Here is a 16,349-nt window from a genome sequence, read left to right as displayed (position 1 = left end):
ATGAAGAATTTAGGATCATTTCATAAAATCATGGCCCAAGGGTTTGTTAAAAACTCACAATTTCAACTTGAAATTCAAAAAACAAGCATGCATGTAAAATCGTTTCTTCAAACTTCATAAAACTAGTAAATTGAGCTCAAAGGCTCCATGCATGAGGGAAATCCTTTTCAAAACATGGATTTAAGCTTTAAAATATGATGAATTACACATGCATGTGCCAAATAACTCATGATAACAACATAGATGCCCAAAATCAAACTTAACATGTCAAAACTCTATGTATTCATGCATGCATGTATGAATGGTAACTCAAATCTTTATCCTAGGCTCAATATACACATTTAAACTCACAATCTACATGTTAATAACTTAGATTCATAAATTTAGGAGTTGAATTCATACCTATAGTCTTGAATTCATACCTATAGTCTTGAATTAGTCTAGCTCTTGCACAAAATTGATGAACTCAAGTAAAATCTTCAACTTCTTCTTTTAATCTCTCATTCCCTCTCTCTAGAATTGCACTCTCTCTCTCAAGATGAAATCTCAGATTTTTCCACTCAAGGGAAATGAAAGGAAATGAGCTCAAAGAGCTAAATGTGATGCATATATAGTTATGATGATATAATGCAATAATTAGAATATTAAACCAACCAAACATGACTTAATTAATCAGACTAAAACAATTTTTAATAAAATTAGCCACAAGGTTCTAAAAATTCCAAATAACATATTGATGTAATCAATTTCGGTTTCGGATGCCAATAAGGCTTTCAATTTACATATTAAGCGGAAAATCCAAACAGATATTTCTACAGGCAACAGATAGAAAGCCAAATATCATGCAAAATACAGAATAAAACACATAATTTATTTTAATTCTCTCATTAGTATCATTGATTACGGATTAGTGGCTAATTACAGATCGAGGTTATTATAGAATTTTTCTCAATTTTTTTTTTTTAAAAAACAATCCAAACAAGGCACATTTCTTGAAAAATAGTATTTTTGTAACCTTTTGCCTTAAAATTTTGACTTCAATTGTTTTTTTTTTAAAAAAAAGAATTACAATTTGTTTGAGTTGACACTGGTTTTTTAAAATTGTTTTTTTAAAAAATATATTGTTATCATTAAAAAAAGAATAAATTACATATACCTCCCTCGAAGTTTAGCTAAATTAGAGATATTTCCGAGGTTTCGAAAATTGTAGATACTCCCATGAGGTTTATATTTTCATAACAAATTACCCTTTGAGGTTTATATTTTCATAATAAATTACCTCCTAATTTATCATATAAATATAATTTTTGAAGAATATTTATAATTTTTTAAACTACAAAAAAATATTTGTAATTTTACTAAATCTTGAGGGTATATGTAATTTACCCTTAAAAAAAAGAGTGAATGGGTTTGGGATAAGGGCTAGACTTTTTTCAGTTCACACGTGGACAAGAGTGCTAGACCGTGAATCTCACTGAAGATTTTGTTTTTATTTTGGAGAGATGTAATAATTTGAAAAGGTTGTGATTATCCATCTAATTCTTTTTATAAATAATATATTCGAACAATTTAAATGGAGCAACATTCCCTCCGGTTATTTTCAGTTTTCATAATTTACTTTTTAAAAAATTTTACTTTTCTATTTTTTTGTATTTTTACTAAATTTTTAAAATATTTTAAGCAATTTGTTTAACTTTTAGATACACCTAACATAAATACATTTAAAAAGCATAATATTTGTAAAAAAAAAATTTAAAAAAAATTCACTAAATATTAAAGATACAAAAAAAATAAAAAATAAAAAATTAGTACATTTTTCATATTTTTGTGTGTTTATTAATTTTTTAAAAATACTTTTCATAAATAATTTACTATTTAGATACATCTAAGTAATGTACATCTAAAAAAGTAAAAAAAATTGTTTAAAATTTAAAAAATATTCACTAAAAAAACACGCAAAAACAAAAAACTCAATTTTTTAAAAACTGAATTCAAAAACTAAAACTAAACACACTGATTATTATTCTATAACTATTTTATACCGTTCATTGCTAAATTATATTATAACTTTAGCTATTCATTTTATGTATCCACCATTAGAGTTGGTCTAATATGTAAAGTGTCAATTGATAAAAGATAATCAGCTTGTTTGGTTTCACTTTTTAAAAATTAAAATTTTTTATTTTTTATATTTTTTTTATTTTTATTGAATTTTTTTAATATTTTAAAAGATACACCTAATATAAATATATTTAAAAAGTATAATATTTGTGAAAAAAAATCTTTAAAAAATAACTAAATACCAAAAATATAAAAAAATGCAAAGATTCAGTATATTTTCGTATTCTTGTATATTTATTGATTTTTTAAAATATTTTGTTACAAATATTTTATTTTTTAGATACATCTAAATAAGATGTATCTAAAAAAATAAAAAAATTACTTAAAATTTGAAAAATATTCACTAAAAAAAAATATATAAAAAAAATAAAAAAACTTAATTTTCAAAAAATTAAAACCAAATACAATGAATGCTATCCATATAAAAGTTATAATATTTGCGATTCAACCATAATTTAAAAAAAAATGAATTATAACTAAATAACATATGAGATATAATTAATTTTAAAAAAAAATTATGATTAAAATAATTTCATAATCAATATCATAATAAATCACAACTCACCATAATCAAATCATAATTAAATTATAACTAAGAGCTGGTTTGGCATGTTTAAAAAAAAGTTAAAAAGTTAAAAAGTCAAAAATTCAGTATCCTATTTAAGTCACATTATTTTACTTAAATCACATCACCTTTTTAATACATAAATTCAAATCCAACTTATATTTCATAAAAATTCAAAAAATACACTTAGATCATCCTAAATAAACACCTAAGAATAGGTGATAAAGGGTTGTAATTTGGATATATATGGTGCACAAGGTTTGTACCAGTTCTCCATTGGTAAACAGAACGACGATTATTGTCGAATTAACACCGCATAATTTCTCTAGACCCAAACCGCTTTGTGAAGAAGTCAGCACGTGTCAATGTCGGAAAAATTACACGTTAAGCTGTCTGCTATCAGATCGAATCCAACCACCCAGTGGGAACCGAGCAAGGATCCTCTAGAGTTTTTTTTTCCTAAAATTTCTTAGAGTGGTGTGTTGTGTGATTGAGATTTAATGACAAGTCACATCAATTTTTTAGCATTAAATCTCACCCATACAACACACCACTTTAGGAAACTTTAGAAAAAAAAAACTCTTGGTGGTGGGAACCCCCTAACTCTCTCTCTCTGCCGACTGATCGCCTTCTCTTTTCGCCACGTGTCCACGCCCTGGCGGAATCTCATTCGATTTTCGTCTAGACTCTCCACCTAACACCATCCAATCCGATGATTCATCGATTCTTTTAATTAATATATCAATTATTGTTATTATTATTGAGCCTCGTTGGAGAGTGGGTTGACTTTTTAATTTTTTTAATTATTTTAATTTAGACTAAAAGTTTAGTTTTAGAAAGGTTTTTTAAATTTTTAATTTTTTTATGAAAAGATAATGTAATGATTATAAGTTAAATATGATGTTTTGTTTATTGTAACTAAAATAATCAAAAAAACTCTTGCCAAACGAAACATGATTTTATTTATTAAATAAAGAGTAACGGTGGACTATATATATCACCAACATTAATTACGGTATTATTACTAATTCCATTCATTAATTATATTATAAATATTAAAAATTTCTTAAATTATATCACATCATCGATTGATACACTAGTTAGTACACGAATTGATGCATATACCATTATTCAAATAGTAATATTATATACATCAATTAATATATTAATTAATTTACTAATTGATGATTTGACATAATTTAAGATATTTTTAGTATTTGTAATTTGTATAATGAGTAGTGTTAATAATAATGCCATAACTAGTGTTGGTACACTAGTTAATACACTAATTAGTGCATGTAACATCACTCATTATAGAAATTACAAATACTCAAAATCTTTAAAATTGTGCTACATCATCTGTTAGTATACTAATTAGTACATATAGTATTATTCTTGTATTAAATTTAAATTTAATAAAAATATATATTTTTCGGTGGTATTACATGCACAAATTAATGGAGTTGAGATTCTCTCATTGGGCTTTTTCCTTATCTCCCTACTTGCAATGGTGGAAATGCATTTTGAGTTGATCAAACGATTCAGATTTGACTATTTAAAAATAATAAAATAATCAAACAAATTTAAATTTGTTTTTCCCATCCAAATCTGGACAGTTGGACCAACTCCTTTGGATGTGTTTGATTGGGGGATAAGGGGGGATTATTTACTGTGCGGATTGTAATTCGCACAGTAAATCCAATCCGATGTTTGTTTTTTTTTAGTCCACCGGACATGGAGTCCGGCCGGACTCCTTATCCCCCATATAGGGGATTATACTATCCTAGGGGGGTGTGGGACAATTTTGGGGAGATTATTTACTGTTGGGATTAGGTGGTGAAATGACTATTTTGACCCTCTACTATTTAATTATGTATTATATTTAGTAAAATTCAATAAAATTTAAATGTCTCAATTTAAAAATAAAATAATTTTATTTAACTTTTTATTGATGTTTTATTTATTTATTTTAAATAATTTTTTATAGATATTTTATTGATGTTTTATTTTAAAATTTTGTTTATATTTTATTTAATTTCATTATTTAAATGTTAATAGATGTTTTATTTAATTTCATTGTTTAATTATTATTATTTTTATAAAAAAATTCAATTAAAATCTTAATTGAAAAAAATAATATAATTTTTTATTGATATTTTATTTATTTATTTAATTTAAAAAAAATAAATTTATTTAATTGTGTAAAAAATAAAATAAAATAAATTTTTATTTAATCTAGTTAAAAATAATTAAAATATTAAAGATATGCTTAATATTGCTATTGCTTAGTAAACAATTGAAAAATGGTAAAATAATCTTTTGTTCATTTATCATATCCAGTCCGTCCAATCAAACGTTGGATTCACTAAAAATAGTCCTTTCCAGACATTTAATCCCATGAAAAAATAAATACATGATATATATCCAATCCAACCAAATAGTCGAGGGGATTCACAGTCCAGGACTCAAGTTCGATGGATTCTAATCCCCTTATCCAGTCCATCCAATCAAACACACCCAAAATATATATCCACCATTGCAAGTAGGGAGGTAAAGAAAGAGTCCAAGGAGAGGATCTAATATATAAATATATTGTTATATCATTATTACTGACCCCACTTATTACGTAAATTATAAATACTAAAATTTTTAAAATTATACCATATTATCTATTAATATACTAATTAATATATTAATTAATATATATAACATAATTTTTTGACTTTAATAATTTTATCAAATTAATATTAAATCGAAAATATTAAAAATCTTTATGTGCGAAAGTTTTCATTAAAGTCAGTATTCCCGAATGACTATCTTTAAATAAAAATTTATAAAAAAATATATACTAACCGATCGACCAACCAGATGTTTGTCCGATCCACCGCTGTTTTGATGAAAATCCATGCTCTAATCGAATCTTCATCTTCACAAAAATAAAACAAAGAACTAGAAATTAATACAATAAAAAACGCAAATCGAAAAATAAAAGCATTTTGCTTTACAGTTTCATATACAACAAACAAGAACATTCTTGAATTCTCTGATTCTTGCTTCATTTCGAATTCCTCCTCTTTTTCTCTCTTCTCTCTCTCTCTAGGGTTTGCCTCATCTCTCTCGCTCACTGATTCCTCGCAAACTGCTGTCGTAAGTGTTCTCTCTCTCTCTCTCTGATCTTTTCCCTCTTTTGTTTCTATTGAACATTTGAGAGGTGGTGTATATGTATGTGTGTATTGAAATCGTTGTTTAAGAGCATTTCCAAGTTTTGTGCCAATTAAATTTGAATAATCAAATTGATAAGTAAGTAGTAGTTGAGCATTTCAGTTGATATGTGATGCAAACCAAAACTAGTGATGGCGTTGTCATGATCCGATGATGAACAAGTTATTAAGGTGCAATTATATTGCTTTTTTGTTTTAGTTATGTTCTGATTAAAGTTTTACTTGAATTGGAACTGTTATATATTATTGGGCAACGAAGACAATTACCCCCAAAAAAAAAGAAAAAGAAAGAGGGGGAGTTTTGAATTTTTGAAAATGGTGCTCAATGGGGCAAGTTTACAATTTATTGAAAAATGCTCAGTTTGGATGTGTCTAATAGTTTTTCCATATTTAGAGATGTTATTCGGCGCCCTCGTAACTTAGATTACTCGATGCAAAGCTCCGAGTGTAATCATGGTGATGTTCTGCAACATAGTCCAGGCTGCCTTTACTGACTTTTCCTTCAAAATTGGCGTTATTTTTCTGACTTTTGTTGCTGCTCATCTCCTAGTGTATTGGTGCTAAAAGATAATCAAGGGGTTAGTATTTCGCTTTTGAGTGATGTCATAGTTTTGAACTTCTGAAGTATTGCAAGTAGCAGTATATTATTTTTTTACTTCATTCTTACAATTATAGTTTAAAAAAATAAAATAAAATTATGGGGCCGTTGTGTTATTAACTGTTGAGGATTTAAAGAATAAAATTGCCCTTATCTTTAAAAGCTTAATTAGATGAGTTGGTAGTTAACAACTCAACATGATACCAGAGCAAGCAATAGATCTTGATCTTGTGTTCGAATTTCACCCCATCTCTCTAACAGCTTATGCTTGTGGATGAGTTGGTGGTTAACAATTCAACACTAACATCCAACAAGGATTTGTGGTTGCAAACATTGAACATTTTGTAATTAATTATTATTTTCCAATACATTCACTTCTGCTTGAGACTTTTTTAAGTTTGTAGTATAGTTTTAGATCTTGTCACAACTTGTATGTTATTCTTGATTACTTGTTCTCTTTATACAACATAAGTTAACTTTATTTTTATTGAGAATTTTTATTTCATATATTTTGTTTCAATTTTCTAATCCTTTCCTGTGATTGACAAATTTTAATAGAAATTTCATTTAGGCTTGTGTCTAGTTTCATTGAAATTGATTTTGTGAAAGTTCTTCTGAATATCTAAAATCTTGCGCAGGGAGGTTGGAGATTTGTGAGAAAGTTGCTAAATTTAGGAAGCCTGAACCGAGATTACAAGTCATCAGCTGACACCTTTGCTAGGAGGTTCTTCATTGTTGGCGGAAAAATAAGTTTTAACAGCTAGAGTAAATTGTATTTCTGAATTGAGTATCATAAACTCATATTCCTTTCATGTTACATTCACAAGTTTTATGCAAATTTGGACACAGTGACTGCAATCCTTTCTTGGTAGATGCACTCGGGCATAAATTTGCTACTCAAGCAAGTAAATTCACCAATTATGTTCCAAGTTATCTGTTTGTTTTGTTGACATCTTCTATCTTATGGAATCATGATGAATCATATTCTGTTGGGGTGCTGAACTAGACTCCTGGGCATAATTCTTGTTTTTGTTTTTGTTTTGTTTTGCAGATAATTGTTATTTGTCCTTACTCTGCATTCTTCTCCAGATTTAGGAGTTGTTAGCAGCTTCAAGAACTGATGTTTGGGTCTTCAGGGAATTAAAGGATGTTATTTGAATGGATTTTGTCTTTGGTGTCTCTGAAAAGAAAGGATAAAATGGTCACATTTATTACATTTCTCTGAAGTTTGTTGGACTCTAAAGTGATTCTATATAACTGAATGCTGGATAATAGTGCATTTTTGTCTTTTGTGATCATATTTGAATGATGGGAACATGGTGTAGAGTTTTTATGTTGGTTCCACTAACGACTGAGTCAGAATTATTGTTTTATCGATATGCAGTTGGTTCCATTTCTGCATGTAGAGTGCAAAACTATTGATTTTGAAGAATGGATGACTACAGAGAACCTGAGATTCTGCTTCCTAGTTGGATCAGCAAGAATCCATTTGGGATGGCTGAATCTCGCCTCTTCGTTGTCTCTTGCTTTGTTGCTGGCTTAATTGGGATCCTGACTATAGCCTACACTGCCTACCAATGGAGAAGAAATATCAACTTGAGTTGGATGAAAGCAATAGCCAGGTCGAAGAAAAACCCAAAGGCAAGGAGTAAGGTTCCTGTTGTTCCTCATACATGGATGTTGGAATCCGTGTCGCGAGGAAAAAGTTTAAACTGCTGTGTATGCTTAAAGTCGGTGTCCCCTTCTCAAGCTCTCGGACCGATGGGGGCCTTAGACACGTTTATACACCGCTGTAGTATATGTGGTGTGGCAGCTCACCTGGGCTGCTCGTCGAATGCACATAAGGATTGCAAGTGTGTGTCTATGGTTGGCTATGAGCACGTGATACACCAATGGGCTATCCGATGGACTGAGGTCACAGATCAACCTGATGAAACTTCTTTTTGTAACTATTGTGAAGAGCCTTGCAGTGGGTCTTTCCTTGGGGGATCCCCTATATGGTGTTGCTTGTGGTGTCAACGGTTGGTACATGTCGACTGCCAAAATAGCATATCCAGCGAAACAGGTGATATTTGTGATTTGGGCCCATTTAGAAGGCTGATTTTATCTCCTCTTTTTGTGAAGGAGCTGAACCGTTGTTCCTCGGGTGGATTTTTGAGTTCCATAACCCATGGAGCTAATGAGATTGCATCTTCTATGCGTGCTACTATTAGGAGTCAAAGCAAGAAGCACAAGCAGGGAAATGAAACCACTGCTGACACAGGTGATAGCAGTAGCATTGCTGACACATCCACAGAAAGCACATCTGATACCCGTCATACAGTTAACGGTTCTCACAGAATGGAGGAAAGTAGCAACAGCAGCAGAAGTATTGGCAGTGTGGATGAGCAACACAAAGGCGATACTGTTAAAAAATTGGATTCTAAACCTAGTTTAAAAAGAAGTTCATCAATTGATCAAAAGGATGAATCTCAAACTGTGGGATTGAAACAGAGGTATGAGTTGTTTGATTTGCCACCAGATGCAAGACCCTTGTTAGTTTTCATTAACAAGAAGAGTGGGGCTCAGCGAGGAGGTTCACTCAGGCAACGTTTGAACATGCTCTTGAATCCTGTTCAGGTCAGATTTTTTTGACCAAAATTTATTTCCCCCCTCACTGAAGCAGTACAACATATATTCCTTCTGTAATCTTTTATTAATAATCTTCAGTTAATTATGGTGAAAACTGGATCTGGGATGTGATTTCTTAAGCAGATGTATCCTCTTAGTTAAGTTTTAAAATGTTTGATCTTTGATAGTGTTTCCTATAGGTTTTCGAGTTGAGTTCAACACAAGGACCAGAAGTGGGTCTCTATTTATTTAGACGAGTGCCCCACTTTAGAATTCTTGTATGTGGAGGAGATGGTACTGTTGGCTGGGTTCTGAATGCCATAGACAAGCAAAATTTTGTTTCTCCTCCTCCAGTTGCAATTCTTCCTGCAGGAACAGGAAATGACTTGGCCCGCGTTTTGTCATGGGGAGGTGGTTTGGGTTCAGTGGAGAGACAAGGGGGCCTTTGCACGTTGCTGCATCACATAGAACATGCTGCTGTAACCATTCTTGATCGATGGAAGATAGCAACTCTAAATCAGCAGGGAAAGCAACTTCAAACCCCAAAATTTATGAACAACTATCTAGGTAAGTTAATAGATTTTATTTTCTGACCACTTAAAGGCATATCTAGAGGATGAAATATATGCCCTGATATAGATTACAAGTTCAGTTTGTATAATGACATATACACATGCCAGACATGTTAATTTGTTGCGACTGGATTCTGGTTTTGCTTGTTTTCGAAATGATACCTTAGCTGAATGTCTAGAGTGTCTTCTGGGATCATACCCAATGTGCTTGACCATAAGTAACGTCATCCAAACCTTACTTAAACCTAATTTTGGAGGTTTAGTTTGGGGTGCAACATCTACCTGTGTTGGGTGGACATGATAGAATCTGCAATATTTGATCTTTCTCAATGTATGTTCTTTATGCGTATAAATGTGAACATTTCTGTATGCATTACTATATATTCTTACCTTAATCTAATTGATATTTGTATCAGATGTTCCTTCTTCATTACATAGTGACCAATTGAATGGGATAATTATTAGTATTATGGTTCGCTAATGGGTGCGATGTAGGGTAAGTGTGGGGAACACTCTTTTACAAGTAGTAAGCCCATAGATAAGGTTTGGCAGCAATTTGAAGGCTTTGTTAGGGTTAATATTAACTGATTTATAGTGGCTGGAAGATTGGTAGAATATGGGCTTTTCTTAGGGTTGCTAAGGGGGTAATTCAAAGGTAGGCATTTTGAGCAAAAACAAAGGATTTATGGGCTGTTCATCAGGGCTGTAAGAGGTGTCCAATAACAGTAAGTTTGGTTTCTGATGTGCTTATGTTGTATAATTTGATGAGGGATGGATCAAGCTTGACCTATGGAAGGTTACTGGTAAAATATGTTACATGGACTCTGCTGAGGTGCAGGGGTAGCTTAAAAGGTTGCAGAAACTAAAGAAAATAAAAAGAAAGATAATCCTAGGCATCACTCTTAATATTATAAACTTATAGTTGTATCAAAAATTCAAAAGAGCTTTGAAAGTTTCACAAATCTCTAAAACATGTTCTCTGGTGAGTTAGAAAAATTCCATTGCTATTTAAGCTTCAAAAAATCTTATACCAACTAGAAGTAGGTTTCCTAAATAGGAAAATTAGATTTTCAGAGACTTGACATTGACTTCTAAAACCCATGTAAACCCTATTATGACACCTAATAAAACCAATTACAGAAGGCAACCCGTAGTATGACCTATGGTGGCTCCTAAAGTCCACACCCATAAATTTAAAATTACCAAAACACCCTTAACCCTTTGAAAAATAAAGAATAAACTCATCAGATTAAGGGCTAAATTATTGTAAAATCAAACCCTCATGAGATTCAAAACTTGAGGATGCATGTTCTAATGGCCCATCCAGGAGATCATGGAAAATTCCAACTTCTTTAAAATTTACTTTTTCTCGTTCTCTTTATGGACTGCATAAGGGTGGGTTTTGTATGTGTGGCTTTCTGTTGGGACCCATTATGGGTGGTCATTTAGTGAGGTTGACATATAAGATTACGTAGGCAGTTCCCGATATGCTATGCATCCATTTCTTATTTACTTTTTTTAGTTTCATATTTTAACACCTCGCATTGGTTTGTCATGGATACTCTTTTGCATTATGGTGACAAACAGGTGATTATTGTCACAGGGGTTGGGTGTGATGCAAAGGTTGCTCTGGAAATCCATAATCTAAGGGAGGAGAACCCAGAAAAGTTCTATAATCAGGTAACTACAATTATACTTCACACTGTCTTCCCCCCCTCCCCTGTATTATTGTGGAGTGTTTTGTTGATTAGTAGACGATAGTCCAATGCATGCGCCTTTTGGTGTCATTCTTTTTTAAATTATGAAGTGTTATAATGTATTCAAGGCATCCATTGTAAGGTAAATTGCATTTCATTCTAGCTTTCTTACCCTTAGTTACCATCTCTCTAAGAAGCACAGACACTTCTAAAAAGGTGGTGTGTCTGTGTTGGACACCGACACTCGTTGAACACTTTCCCGACATGTGTCTAACACTTATCTAAACGTGTCGTATTTTTTTAAAAAGAATTTAGACTCGTACACTCTTTGGACGCTTGGACGATACACGTGTCCATTGCTTAAACACACGTGTCCATTGATTAGACATACATGAAATTAATTATAAGTTTAAACAAAATAACTTAGAATATGATGATAAAGAAAAATAATGTCAATTTATAGAAAATAGTGTTATATTGCATTTATTTATTGTTTTAGAATGATATATTTATGTATATGACATATAATAAATATATAAAATTATATATTACATACGTGTCCCCCATGTGTTATGTCTTGCATTTTTTGAAAATTGCCGTGTTGGTGTGTCTGTGTCCATGCTTCGTAGCCATCTCTTTTCCCAACTCTCATGCTCTTGCTTAAACAATAAATAGATGCAGACCTACTGGAATCAGTAGTTATGCTCTGATAATAAATTATTCCACTTCATTCTGTTTTATTTTATTAAGTCAACCTCTTTCACTAGTTCTGGTCTTGGGTTTCTATGTGAAAATAGAATCCTTAACTACTGAGGTGACAACCAAAGCGTTGTGTACCAATCAATTGGGATCGACTATATGGATCCTTTTCGAATTCCCTCTATCAAGGCTATATGGTTAGTTGAATTGAAGTGTGGTTATGGACATAGGATACAATTACGACACAAAAATGGACACCCTGACATGACATGACAATTTTTAAGAAATTCAGGACACGACAAATATTTTTTTTTATATGCATTTATGAAATTAGTAATTACTTTTTTTTTTTTACATTAAATAGACATTGATATTTTATTCTATCAAAATGGTAAGAAATCATTTTTCACATTTTACATTTTATAGAAAACAAGTTTGAACAAAAAATTCTAATTTTATCATTATATGCCAACTTTTTTTTTTTTTTCCAAATTTACAACGTGCTTTTGATCAATGGACGCAAGTGTTCGAAGCATCCGGTTCTAAAAAGATTTTAAAAAATAGGACTCTTTTAGATGCATGTTTGACACTTGCAGATGTTTGACAAGGGTTAGTGTCCGACACGACATGATACCTTGTTTGAGGTGTCCATGCTTATTAGTCTGCTACCTTTTAATTAGATTTCAAGGTTCTTACCAGTGCCAGTTCATTTAGGTCATTTCGTGTACTGATTTTTACTGCTGCTGTGACTGCAGTTTATGAATAAAGTTCTTTATGCAAGAGAAGGCGCTAAGACTATAATGGACAGGACATTTGCGGACTTACCTTGGCAAATTAGGGTGGAGGTAGATGGTGTAGAGATTGAAGTCCCTGAGGTGGGTTTGCAAGCTGCTCAACTGTTTGTGTAGAGCTAATGGTCTCTTAACTCTTTCAGAAATCATAACTATACTGGTTGAGATACATTTTTTGGTCTTTCTAAACATGATTGAATGAATTGGTTATCAAATTTTTGAGAATACATCTGCAGATACTGAATCTTGAAATTTAACACAAAGTTCCAAAATGATACTCTGTGCCACCTGTTTTCAAATTATTTATTGTTTCTATATGTTATGCATTTTGTGTGTGCATAATTAGGCTTCCTGTTTCTGGCTTCCATATTTTCTTCTTTTTGAAGTTTATCACTACATTTATTTCAGCACTGACTTGTTCCCAGTTTTGGAATGTTCATCATGCTTGTAAGTTGTAGCAGCTAATAGATTTTTAACCAATCTGGTTTTACAGTATGAAATATTGTCCTTAAACTTTGCAGGATGCAGAAGGCGTTCTTGTTGTTAATATTGGAAGCTATATGGGTGGTGTAGATTTGTGGCAGAATGAGGATGAAACTTATGATAATTTTGATCCTCAGTCCATGCATGATAAGATACTGGAGGTTGTGAGCATATCAGGGACTTGGCATCTTGGAAAGCTTCAGGTAAGTTGTATCTCCAGTTTAATTTTTTATTTATTTTGGTAAATAGTTACATCTCCAGCTACTGTTTTTTGTTTGTATCCTTAATGTGTTTCCTCCCTAAATCTTTGTTGTTAAAGTGGGAACTCTTTCCCATAGTGCTCCAATAGTAAGTGTTACTTCTTATTTAGCTCACACTTCTGCGAATCAGCCCATCTACAAACTTTGAGAAAAAGGTTCAAAAGCGTACAAGGCATACAGTCAAACCTTGGTACATTTTTGTTTGGCATATTACAAAACTTGTGATTGGATGTGCGGTGCATAGAGGAGAAATAATGTTTTAGTTTATCTTTGTTTCAAACAACCTACCTACCTTCAAGATATCTTTATTCGATAGAACTTTGATGTTGGTAGAGATAATAGTTACTTGTCTCAACTCAGACTTGGCACCATATGTTAATATGAGTTTGCAGGGTACATTTCAACTAAAGCTTCTTTGCACTTCTCTGAACTGTTGTTTTGTGTGTAACAGGTGGGGCTTTCTCGTGCTCGAAGGCTCACCCAAGGGCAATCAATTAAGATTCAGCTTTTTGCTGCATTGCCTGTTCAAATAGACGGAGAACCTTGGCTTCAGCAACCATGTACATTGGCCATCTCTCATCATGGCCAGGTTCTCTCTCTCTCTCTCTGTCTCTCTCTCAAATACAGCATGCAAGCCCGTAAGGCACTATTTATCAGATGTTGGTCAAAACCCTCTTCCTGTGGTAGGTGTCATGAAATTCACCAAGTATTATTAAAAATAATAACATGCCACAATGTGTGGTTGAAAGCATTCATATCAGTGAGTTTCTAGTATCTTGTGGGTCTGAGAAACCAATTTACTACTGTGCTTCATTTCTGGTTTCATGTTGACCAATGATTCTGGTACTGGTAAAAAGAAACAGTGAGAAAATGATAGGAATTAAATACCTTCCAGACCCTCTCTTTTTCTATAGTATACTGTTGGGCCCTCAAAGGACTTATGGTGTCGTTAACAGCCCCTGTAAAATCTAGCTGGTTACTCTAGAAATCATTCTTATCGTATATTACTATAATTGACCTCTCACCACTGTTGCAGTTGCAGCACACATTAGGAGTATTCGGAGAAGTGTAATGGCAATTAGTTTTTGAAAGAATTTAGTCTTTTCATTATTAAACCGCAAAAACAAACAAATGCACATCTTTGAATGATCGATGTACTGTATTCCGGCATGTTTAATTATTTTTATTTTTATTTTTAGTTTTGCGTTTTTGTTTTTCTGTTGACAATCAAAGACTTGATTTGTTATGAATATTGCACTGTATAGTGGCTCTTTAGCAAATGCATGTAGTACTTGCTGTTATTGACGTCTCACTACTTTTCCATGCCTAGGTCATGAATCATGATAAGAATCAGAAATCACATTATAATAAAATATATACATATATCCATGGAAAATGCAACCAACTATGATTGACATCTGTCATGGAGCTTTTTTGGACTCCTGAATTCGTTGGTCTAATGACGAGCCAACAAGGGAAGCTGTTGACTATTGTCTACCATATTGTTTTTGAGTTTTTCTTCAAATATCGCATAGTGCCTTAGCACCTTTCATACTGACGATTTGAGTTCATATCTTTTGACCCCGAAAATCATAAATCTAGCTCTTGAAGGTTGCTAGTGTCCGAATGAAGAAATAGGTAAAATAATGAGGTTGGCAAAATTTTTTACACCATTCTTCTCCTGTAATCTCACACCTTCAGTGGTGTCCTTATTTCCCTAACCAACATATTTCAGTCATTGCGAACACTCCCATCCATATCTAAAATGGAACCAACTTTGATCTTTTTTCTTTTCTTTTTTCTTTCGGATATAGATTGGAAGAGAAAATATGTTTCTATTTCTGATCAACAGCATGATTCGAATCATTTTGGTTGAAACTCTTATTGAATTATGAATCTAGCATGATTCTGACAACCATATGACAATATGACGTTTAACAGTTGCTATCCAGGCCCATTACTCTTTTGGACATAACATATGTGTGTGCTGACAAAAAATACTCAATGATTTGGATCATGTGACAATCAGTGTTTTGCTTTTGCACTTGATGCACAGGCCTTCATGTTGAAGAGAGCAACAGAGGAACCTCTTGGTCATGCCGCAGCCATTATTACTGATGTTCTTGAGAATGCTGAAACAAATCGTGTGATTAACGCATCACAGAAACGAGCTCTTCTTCAAGAAATGGCGCTGAGGCTGTCCTAGAGTACTGCCTACGTGCCGACACTAGATACCATTCAGGGGTTGAGCTGCAGCTGTTTTTTGGCGAGTTTTTTTGCTTTCTTGGCTCTTTGTACAGTGTATATCATCATTGGTCTCTCTATTTCATGTGTGACATCTTTTGAAACTTAACTCAATGCTGCAAGTTCAACCTTGTGTATATGAATCTTGATTAATAGCAAAATTAAGAGGGGTTTTATTTTATTTTTATTTTTTATTAGTTTGCATCAAATGAACAATTTGATGGGTTTGGTTTGTTATTTAATTCGTTTATCACCGCCCTATATTGCCTTTGACCAACCTGAAGGTGAAGGTTTCCAGCAAGCCAGGATTTTCACGGCTCAACCCGGCACTTTTAAAATCTATATGCATTTGCGTTATGTTTGAATCTTGAATTTATTAGGAGAAAAGGACAAATAAAAGAGAAGCGAAAGAAATAAATTTGGTTGCTATTTATTTATTTATTTTTTTTGGGTCTATCTCATCTTTTTTTTTTTTTTTTTTTTTTTTT

General features: G+C 32.2%; 1 protein-coding gene across 9 annotated transcripts; it reads left to right on the top strand.

Moving 5' to 3' along the window:
• Nucleotides 1-5,459: 5,459 nt before the first annotated feature.
• On the top strand, nt 5,460-16,042 carry LOC114310478 (diacylglycerol kinase 1). Of its 9 annotated transcripts, none has more exons than XM_082909206.1 (9): nt 5,460-5,833; nt 7,144-7,406; nt 7,557-9,124; nt 9,316-9,682; nt 11,291-11,367; nt 12,839-12,958; nt 13,396-13,560; nt 14,069-14,206; nt 15,674-16,042. In XM_082909206.1, exons 3-9 carry the CDS (start codon nt 7,937-7,939, stop codon nt 15,821-15,823), a joined length of 2,205 nt encoding a protein of 734 aa, XP_082765332.1. In that variant the 5' UTR covers nt 5,460-5,833; nt 7,144-7,406; nt 7,557-7,936; the 3' UTR covers nt 15,824-16,042. The 9 variants fall into 9 exon arrangements, with proteins under 9 accessions (XP_082765332.1, XP_082765331.1, XP_028112268.2 ...); XM_082909205.1 differs by having other exon boundaries at nt 14,069-14,300; XM_028256467.2 differs by having other exon boundaries at nt 7,144-7,410.
• The last annotated feature ends 307 nt before the right edge of the window (nt 16,043-16,349 follow it).

Source organism: Camellia sinensis, chromosome 15, assembly GCF_055761805.1.
Source record: "Camellia sinensis isolate YWXY chromosome 15, ASM5576180v1, whole genome shotgun sequence".
NCBI classification, from domain to species: domain Eukaryota; kingdom Viridiplantae; phylum Streptophyta; class Magnoliopsida; order Ericales; family Theaceae; genus Camellia; species Camellia sinensis.
Note: the sequence above shows the minus strand (reverse complement) of the source record. Positions and strands in the feature narration are given on the sequence as shown.